At 41.6% G+C, this 10,451-nt stretch overlaps 1 protein-coding gene across 14 annotated transcripts in view; it reads left to right on the top strand.

Annotated features, from left to right (window-relative positions):
• LOC146519120 (band 4.1-like protein 1) overlaps positions 1–10,451 on the top strand; it is a 101,824-nt gene that overhangs the window by 47,754 nt on the left and 43,619 nt on the right. For all 14 annotated transcript variants that reach the window (XM_085160235.1, XM_085160233.1, XM_085160238.1 and 11 more), the window contains exons 2-3: positions 5,927–6,064; positions 8,338–8,502. In XM_085160235.1, coding sequence (XP_085016361.1) covers positions 6,026–6,064; positions 8,338–8,502 — 204 coding nt within the window. In that variant the 5' untranslated portion in view covers positions 5,927–6,025. The remainder of the gene's footprint in view (positions 1–5,926; positions 6,065–8,337; positions 8,503–10,451) is intronic.

The raw sequence follows: 10,451 nt of genomic DNA, 5'->3' as shown, positions 1-10,451 counted from the left end.
GTAAGGTCCTCGTGCATGCTCCAGTAGTCTCCGGCCCAGCATCAGAAAGGTCATCTCCCATTAGATACGCTGTGACAGAAGGATGTCTCTGCAGCAATTTATACTGACCTCAACTTCTGGCCCTCTCCATAACTCTGCTCTCTATCTGCAACTTTGTGTGCTGATACTTATCTCTCGGTGAGCTCGTATCTTGATCCACATATTTAGTCTGGAGAGCGACACTCCGGCTAGGGCTGCACTAAGGAAAACAGCCTGTCTTCCTCTGTAGGAATGTGGAGCTTCATGCTGCTGTTGTTATTGTTGTTGTTGTGCTGTCTGTCTGGCGAAGACTCATCTTGTTATTGTACTTCGGTTGATGATCACCCACGATTACTTCACAGAGTAATGAGAGGGCACTCCAGCTACAAGAGGTGCCCCGACGACATCGCTGTTTAGGAAGAGAATATCATTAGAGCGAGTGAGGGCAGCGTCCTTGAGTCTCTCTTCCTTCTCGGTCGGATCGACTTTATGAACTGCCTCTGACACGTAGCTGTGCGCCTCAGATCAGTGGGGCCGAGACATGCTAGCAGCAGCACTCCTGCTTTTTGGGAGGAAGAGCCAGAGTTGCTGACAACTTGATGAGGTAGCCTATTGCCCGGCACAGTAGCAGATGCCCAGTGACCTTAGAGTGAGGATAGAAAATGCATGGACCACATTTTATCGTTCAACTCTGCAAAAAAAAAGTTTAACGTGTGGCGAGTATTAAAAAGTTTCATACTAGGGGAAAGATGCAGGATTTCACAGCCTTTTTCAGTTTGGGTCTCTTGACTTTACCATAACAATGTTGTACAGTTCACATTTGTATTGGCTGAGTGTGGCCTAGCAGACAATTATGAGCAACTGCCTGTGTCGCCACATTTGTCAGTTACCAAAATCCAAATGGGTGAGTTACACACTGGAAGAACCAGGCTCAATTTGTATAAATTTATCAACACATTAGCTGCAAATTTTGATAATTTCACGAAAACGTGGATCGCCTCTAAACAGCTCTCCCATCTAATTGCACTTAGAGTGGCTACTTCATAAATGAAAATAGAAATGAATGAACTCGCGAGTAAAAATCAAATCAGAGAGCTAAATAACTGATTTGAAACAGCGTTCAGGTAAAACTGGTGTGATAGTACACAGACACCGACAGCACAGTGTGGGGAATAAATATATAATTCATGCTCTGCAGCACTCTTATTGATAGTTTTTTCATCTTCGGGTGCACAGATATTGTGCTGTATTGTAGATGACTGTTTCCAATGTGTATAACATCACAGAAATTACTTTATAGTGACTCCCGCTATTATCACTGGCAACATATTGTATTCTAACACTCACACTTAAATGCCTTGTGTAGGGTGTGTGCATTGCTACTGCAAACAATCCCACAATGCAGTGTTGCCGATGCCCATTGTGAATATGAATATGAGTCGCATAACTTTGATATGCAAAATATTGAGAGAACTGTTGCTGCTGGAATGTTTCGCAGTCGCTTCTTCGACTTGTTTTTACTGTACTTGAACATCAGCCCTGAAGCAGGGCTGAGCGAAGGCGCCGTGTACCAGGAGCCCAAGATATCTCTTTTATCTACATTTTATACCACATATCACTGCTGTTGCTTCATCATCAAACAGTAGGACTCTTTGGACTCTTTCACTTTGGCTGCATTTATCCTACATCTAGCATATAGCCCTTTGCAGCAGCTATTCTGTTCACTTTTTTTACTCTCCGGTGCTCTTTGATTACTCTGAAGCATTGCTAATGGTAAATGAGATTAAGATCACCTATTGTACAATCCAGAGTGGTGGATTGTACAATGGGATTAGCAAAGAGTGGTGAGCAAAGGGTTCTCATTGCTCAGCATGTAGGAGAAGGAGGTTAGCAGGAGGTGGCCTGCAGCCTCAATGTCAGTCCCTGTGCGCAGCTCGTCCGACGCAAAATCAGAGGAAAGGCTGCTTGACATTTCCTCTGAGTTGCGGTGCCACATCAGCTTGTAATTTTCTTTTCTTTTCCGTTTATCCTCGATCCCAACCTCTCCACCCCCATCCGCCCGTCTTCCTAGCCGCCTCATCTCTTGGCCTCTCATCTTTCCCTCCTCGTTCGCTTGGTCTTGCGGTTTCTCTGTCACTCCTCTTTGGAGAAACAGAGGAGAGCGGGCGTGAAAGAAAGAAAGAAAGAAAGAAAAAAAAGAGGCGCTCTATGCCGTTACCATGGCAACTGCATCTCGGAGCCGAGCCAGTAGTCTTCCACAGACGTGCGTGCTCCCTCCCTCGTTTTCCCTCCACTCGGCTAGCTTAGATGAAAGCTCAGCTCTGATGAGAGTGAAGAGAAAGAGGCAGAAGAAACACGAGGGAAAGGCTGCACTTGTTAGGGAAAAGTAGCGTGTCATAACCCTCTGAGGAAACAATACGCCGCTCCCTGTAATGAATTATTATTACTGATGGCAGATATCAAAGGCAGACCTTGTCAGTAAACTGCACCCAGCGTACAACAAAGGAAGCATGCAGCACATTCTGCACTCTCTGATTCTTTCTTCTCCTCCGCAGAGGTCTCGGTGAGAGCGGTGATCGAGGCCGTTGTGGGTAATAGTCTGTTGCAGGAAATTAATGCCGTTGCAGAGCTTGACTGCCTCGCTCTGTGACATCAATCTGCATTAATTTGGTAATTAATCTGATTTCAAGAGATGTCTCAATAAGAGACCCCATCGAGCGCCGAGCCCGCTCCGGATCGTGTGATTTGTATTCCCTCTTACGTGTTACCTGCTTGAACGCGCGTCCTCGACAGGCTTTCTCATTATCGGCTGGCGTGAATCGAAGATATCCCTTCAAAAGCAACAGCAGCTATCGATCTGAGTACGGTTATAAAATGTGTCACGCTCGGCTGTGGGCTTGCTAACGTGTTTGAAGTGAGAGTGAAAAACGTCCACAGCCGTGAACAGACACTGTTAGAGCGGAGCTGCTCTCAGGTAATTTGTTGCTGTGAACACAGCACAACTGAGACCGATATATTCACAGAAACGGCTGTAGATGAATGCACCGTGTCATGTAGCCCAGATGGATCTTAAACGGTGATGGTGGTGGGGGAGGCACGTCAGCTTCTGTTTCTCTTGGACAGAATGAGAAAAAGCACGCAGGGGAGAGGCTCGGTATTTTCGGCTTGACTGAATTGGACCGGGGGAGGACGCCGGTGTTGTGCTTCCTCCTCCGTCAGAATGCGATACCTGAGCTTTACCTCTTCACTCGGGGAAGTTTACTTGGCAGTCATGCCCACGATCCAGCCAGTGACAGAAAATTGATTTGGCACCTCATAGCTCAGTACTCAGCTGGATCAGACAGCGAGGAGGAAATGAGGCCCTGAGCAGACATACCAGTCCACGCTTCACTTTTGTCCCCAAGGAGGAGAATTCATTTCTGTCAATTTGCTGTGATTGTAAGTAATGGGGCAGTTGTGATAGAGCTGCAGACCAGGAGGAGGAGGAGGAGTGAGAGGAGGGGTTCACACTCCTTTAAACACGTGCGTGTATGTCAAGACCTCTGGTTGGGAGTCGGGAGGGGACTGTCTTTTCCTCTGAACCAGTGTGAACCGGTTGTGCTGCCCATGCTGGCTGTGATTGCCTACAATCCTCAGGTGCATTATTTTAATGTGATTTGCTGCTTGTGGGGCATAGAGACCTCCAGGGTCATATACAGTATGGATTATATACAGCACAGGCCCTCAGGGGACTTCAGTAAAACGCAAGCATTTTTCCTGCTGTGCTTACACAATATGTACACTGCCTTCTTTTGATTAAAGGTTAAGGAAGAACGTGTTCCTGGGTCATCTTGTTTTGTTTTAATTCGCCCCTAGACTGAAAAAATAACGAGCAGCTTCTTCATTGTTCAGTAAATTGCAAAAATAAAAGCAGGAGCAGGAAGTTTTAACTAGTGTGTATCTGGGCCATTTGCACTAAAATGTTTCACGGCTTCAGAAGCTTCATACTTAAATCGCTGCTCTCCGCTAATGTTCAGCAATCATACAGTGAGAAATCCATTGTTGGCAGGCAGAGCTGCCTGTTCCCTTTTAACAGACGACTAGGCAGTGCACACAGTGTCGTTTTTATTTTTGCATCTCGCACGTAAATGTATCTAACCCACGTGGGCTTCCGAGACATTAAACATGAAGCCTCAGCGCTGAAACAAGACTTTTCAGAAGAGAACAGAAACAGAAAACAGAAGTCTGTTTTCTTCAGAAAAACAGAAACAGAAGTCCTTGATGTATCCTCTCCATTAGTCATTTTATACGAGACAGCCTGTTTTGTTGATGCATGTTTGTGCCATACCACATATAGCACTGGCTATTTACCGCACATATTGTGACTGTTACACAATAACCTGAACACGCAGGCATTTTAGGGGAAAACCTCTTTCATATCTGCCTGGAAAGCTTCTTCCTGAACTGAGCACAAAGACTAGAAAAAGAGAGAAACAGGCTAAAGCTCACTAATTACCACTCCAGAAATGTTGCTAAAGCAAGGCGAAATGCCACATAAACCCTGGAAAACTCCAGCCTAAATTTGCACCTACTTCTGTTTTTGTATACATTTAATTTGCGAGTATTGTGTGTTGTAAAGTAGGTGTAAAGTAAGCCTTTAACGCAGACTTCTCCACTGATGTAGATAAACTAACACATCCTAAAATAATCTAAGACAAGCTAAGCTAATCTAAGCTAAAACAGGCTAAACTAATCTAAGATAAGATATATAAGACTACAGTTTTTATGTAGTTGTATTTTAATTTAGTTTCACTTTTATGTCTTTACTCCACTACAGTTTAGAAGGAAATATTGTGATTTTTACTTAAAAAAAAACAACCTTGTTTAGTCACTAGTTAAATAAAACTGACACAAAAATATGCATCCATGCAAATGCTAACCTACCAGTTTTGCAATGGATGCTTACTGCTCTGATTCCTGAACCAATTAAATAAACTGAACCTTTACTTGTTGCATTAAGTTGGTAGAATAGTAATGCAACAATGCATCTGCTGCAACATTTCTGTGGTTTCTAACTAGTGCAGAGATGTCTGTGAGAGTGTCTTAAGTGTCTTAAGTGTTTATCTTCTGGGCCTCTGTTTAGACGTGCTAACAGTACACACCTCTGCAAACCGATATAACTGGCTGCTCTGCTGTGTGACTGCAGTTGCGGTTATTGTTCTATCCACCCACACCTATACCCTGCAACTAAAGACAGCAAGCTCCAACGAATATCCAGGAAAATTAACACTTGACTTCAATCGCTGATGATACATAATAAACCTACATAACTGAAACAAAGCATCTGCTGCTCTCTATGCGTTTTTAGATTTATTAGGTAGAATATTTTCTTTATGTGACGAACAATGGACTATTAGGTTTAATAACTTCTGCGCACATATGCACTCAAATCAGACAGACTGAAGAATTACAGGCGTAGCTGCTGATGCATAAGTAATCTCCTACTGTTACCTTTTTTTCTCTTTAACAGCTGGTATGTGAAGCAAATACTGACTATAGCGCTCACAACCTGATTTACTTTTTTCTGGTATTCGTCGCCTGAGTGTCAGAACTTGCCTTGCTTAAACAGATGATCACTATCTGGCTCAGTGAGGGATTTTATAATTAAAGTAAATGCCCTTGACGGCAGCATGAATTATGTCTTTGCAAGTGGTGTTTTACAAAGAAAGCATAGCTTTTAGAATTTATAATGAAGGCGCCATTATGGTTTGGGAATACATACACTTTATACACTTTCTAAAATTTTTCTTTTTCTTTTTTAAAGAGGGGAACGATTGATGACGTCGATATAGCATTGTAGCCCTGCACGCCGTTATTTTTCATTATAAACTTGATATTATATATTTGCAATGCTCCTGTCTCTTCTCAGGTTGGTGTTACTTTGCTGAAGTGACAGAGGAAGGCCTCGAGTCAGAGGTGAAGAACGCAAACAAGGAGTCCTCCCGGACAGCAGGGGGAAGCAGCAGACATGCAGGACTCAGCCTCTGACAGTAAAATAGCGAAACAGGTGAGCATGGATCTCATAGTGCTACTAGGCTACTGTTAATGCTACAGAAATCTAGTTGGTGGAAACACAGTAAAATCAAGATATAATAGCTTTTATATAGTAAGTTTGGAGCTGTTCTAAGTAAAAGCTAAACTGAAAAATAATTGTCTACACAACCAAAGTCTTTATTCTTCATTAAACTGTTTACGTCTACTCCATCATCTAATCTTCTTGACTAATCTGTGCCAGACTATTCCTGTATCTTGTAATGCCGTACACACATACTGGATAGCGTATAATCACCAGTTGCTTTGGAAAAATGTGTGTTCCTCCACTGGTTGAAAGTGGTTCCTGGAGGTTGCTGGCTCTTGCTGCGTGAAACTATAAAGAAAGTGAAGCACCAAAAATCTCAGCGTGATTGTTTTGCTTGCTAGCTCATTTCTGTGTTTGAATGGAAGTACAGTGGTCCCTCGTTTATCGCCGGACTTACATTCTGAAAATAACCTGCGATAGGTGAAATCTGCGAAGTAGACAACTTTTTTACAATTATTATAGATGTTTTAAGGCTGTAAAACCCCTCACTACACTTTATACACTTTTCTCAGACAGGCATGAACATTTTCACATTTTTCTCTCTTGTTTAAACACCTTTGTAGAAAAATAAGTCCAGTATTATAGATGGTGGTGCAAAACGTTTCATCGACATTGTTGTGTTTGTTGGGGAGAAAACTGACAAACATACAGTACAGCACTATAGAGTCACACTGCTAGCGAACGAAGATTTATGTAAATTTGACAAGCTGAACGCATTCTGTACTGTACAGGAGGTCTACAGCCAATCAGGACACAAAACACAATGTGCTGTTAAAAAAAAAAAAAAAAAAAAAGCAAACTGTTGCAATGTGCTAGTGAGCAAAGCGACTGCTGTACAGTTGCAATAGGTGACTGAAAGTCTGTAGGCCCGTGTAACTGGAGCTGCAGTAATCATTTTCCCGGGAACTGCCATCAACCTCCTCCAGCCACTTCATACCCATCTCTAGGCCTGTGTGGTCGGGCTTATTCACTTAATCCTAGATTGTCACCAAGATTGTCACATGTCCAAAATGGTGGACAAGAAATAAATGTATTTATATGAATTAAACTATTCAGGCAGTCATGCTAACTTAACAAATGTTCATGGACTGGTTCTTATATAGCGCTTTTCTACTCTTTCTGAGCACTCAAAGCGCTGTACACAACTTGTACATTAACCCATTCACACCCATTCGCACAAGCACATCTTTCTAAGTAACATTCACACACACATTCACACTCCGATGGATGCATCGGAGAGCAATTTGGGGTTAGTATCTTGCCCAAGGATATTTGGCATGCAGACTGGGGAAGCCAGGGATCGAACCACCAACCTTCCGATCAGTAGATGACCTGCTCTACCACCTGAGCTACAGCCACCCCAACATGACATATTGCAATTTGGGGTATACGAGATTTAAAGTCTTTCCAGTGAACATCATTACTACACATTATGACGTGTCGAGCCATATACTACTTAGAAGTGTAAGAAAGAAGAAGAAAAGTTTTGGCTGTCGGTTTTGTTAGCTAGCAGCAGTTGCTATTTAGTGGGTGTGGTGAGAAAATGTCACCAGCTCACAGGCCTTTTTATAGCCACCACTGTATAATGCAGGTCTGACTACTGATGTTGAAATGTATCTAAATATAACTCAGCTGTTTTATGTTTGTGTGTCTGCAAAAATGATTTGTGTTTATGGATTTTTTGTTTTTGTTGTTTTATTGAATATATTTGTGTTTTCTGACAGTTTGGCACTGAAGCTCATAACTCACACAGATTTTTGCAAAATACAACTCTCACACTTAAAAAATAGTTTTTGTCCCGACTGTCTTCTCAGGACAGAGCTTTCATACACTTATTTTGTCATATTTCAGCACAAGATTCTTTCATGTTGCCATAACTTTATTTCTTGTTGAGCAAAGTGGTTGTATTTCATTTCAGATTGTTGTTTAGCGATTACTTTAATGACTGAAACTCAGGCCCATTTACAGCAGATATCTATCTATCTATATATATATATATATATATATATATATATATATATATATATATAGATAGATAGATATATTATAATGTATTTGTCATTATTGGACTTAGTCTAGCAGTATGTGTGAAACTGCCATTTTAAAGTGTGAAAACATTTGAACAGATTCAAGTGTCTGTTCTGTTTTTGAGACTTTTAAATCTGTCGTTTCATTTTCTGTATTTTTTTTTACATGTAAAGGACCAGAACAAGCACATGGATGGACACAGAGAAACCGATGACATGTCTGAAAAGACGTCTCCCAACAAGAACCTCAAATCTCCCCAGAAAGGCTCCAAACGGCTTAAAACAGCCCCCTTTAAAGTGACCCTGCTGGATTCCTCCGAGTTCGAAGGAGAAACTGAGGTACGCCAGACGGAAAACAATTTGCATTTACACGTTTTCTGGAATTAGGCTTATCGTGCTTCGAGCAAACAGTTGGAAAAAGGGAACATTATGTTTTTCCCTTTGTTGTTGGTTCCCTCTGTGGGCCGTTGTGTGTGTTGTCTAGTGTTGCACAAAGCGGATAAAAGGGGCAAAAAGAATAAAAGCGAGGGTGGCATGCTGAGAACTCGCCAGAGGGTGAATTCAAAGAAATGTTACACATTTCTGTAATACACACAGAGACAAAAAAAAATAATGCAGTTTAAAGTCTTCATTCCACACAAGAGATGTGTCGTCATTACACTGCAGAGTAAAACAGGGCATTTGCCGCTTCCTGAGAAGGGAAACTGAATGCATGCATAAGTGAGGACAGAAGCGATAGATGTAAGTCTATTTCCTTAGATAAATACAAGGCGTCGACTTGAACGGAGTTTTATGACTAGCAGCAGCATGCACCTAAGGCAGAGTAGGCCTATCTTTTTTTGGCTAAAATATCTTTTCAGGATGTGAAGGATGTCGTTATATTCAGTTACTTGACTGTGGAGATATTACTGGGCAGCAATATTTCAAGCTATGTGACGTTTTAACTTTTTATCCCACTCAAAAGAAATCTGTGTGGATGTACATCAAAAATCAGGAAGTGAAGAGCCTGTCTGGAGCCATCGTGTGTGTACAAAAGCTTAGCGGGCACAGTGTTACAACAGATGGATGTAGCCATTGGTTTCTGGAGTTTCATTTGATGTATTTTGGAGCTAAGACCGACTATATTTGGATGACACACTCGATTAGCAAACTCCATCCAGAAACTGTTCATTAGCAACAAACTAATGAAATCCTAGAAATTCAAAACAATCTCTGTAATAAAAATAACCATCCATTGTACAGCCATTGTTTTCTAATGGAAAAACCTTAAATCTGAACTGTGAAGAATATACTAGGGTGGGGTAAAACAGATTTTTGCAACATCTTGTAAACATGCTTTGGAAACCGACAATAGATCAGTTTTTGCCCCTTTAGCGATTCTAAATAGCATTACAGCAGATATTGCTGCAAAGACACAAGTGTTGCACCACATCGCATCACTTTTCTGCTTCCCCCGAACCCTAGCAACCACCGGCAACACAGCACATGGACACAGAAGGAATAACTGCGCTCGCGACCAAGAGTCTAATTCAGTTCAGTTCCATTCAGTTTTATCTGGATCAACTGAAGACTTTTCAGGGAGATTTTAGACTCATCTGATAATTATGAATTATAGTAGTCGAGCCTTCAGCTAGTTTTTCACCATCACTCTTAGACAGGATGTTTCGAACTAGAAATATTGTGCAAATTTAAGAAAACCATGTATTTGTTTCATATTTAAGGACATTCCCTGCTCAGAAATAACTCCAGGATTCCTCACAGTGTTACTGTAATGCGATCCAAAGAAAGTATCTAGACACCGCATTTCAAAGAAAACTGTCCTTTGTTACAATTCTGTATTCTTACGCTCCTTATTTTGCAAAGAGGACGGTGGAAAGACGTTTCTGTGAACGTGTTCTTTGTTTACATTAGTAATTGCTCGATATAGCAGATCCTATTTGTTCTCTTTACGTTTGTCACGGTCTGCGAGGGCAGAGGAGGGTGTTTGGAGGACCCAGGTGCGGACACAGACGAAGGAGGCAAAAATGTTTACTGAACTTAAAGTGAGCCTTTATTAGGGCCGGTAAACAGTAAAGCAAAAAGAACCAAACATAAACTATGGCAATGACCTAAACAAAGGGCCTAAACTGGGAAACAACTAAAGACTAAGAAAAACTAAGACTCTGATTTAGACTGTAACTAAGAGCTATGCACACGACATGAAAAAGCAAAGGACAGTCTTCTGGACTGGTACATGAAAGGCTATGAGAACATGACCAGAACAGAGACTGAAAAACTATGACGTGTAG

The sequence above is a fragment of the Neolamprologus multifasciatus genome, chromosome 5 (genome assembly GCF_963576455.1).
Source record: "Neolamprologus multifasciatus chromosome 5, fNeoMul1.2, whole genome shotgun sequence".
Classification (NCBI taxonomy): Eukaryota; Metazoa; Chordata; class Actinopteri; order Cichliformes; family Cichlidae; genus Neolamprologus; species Neolamprologus multifasciatus.
Note: the sequence above shows the minus strand (reverse complement) of the source record. Positions and strands in the feature narration are given on the sequence as shown.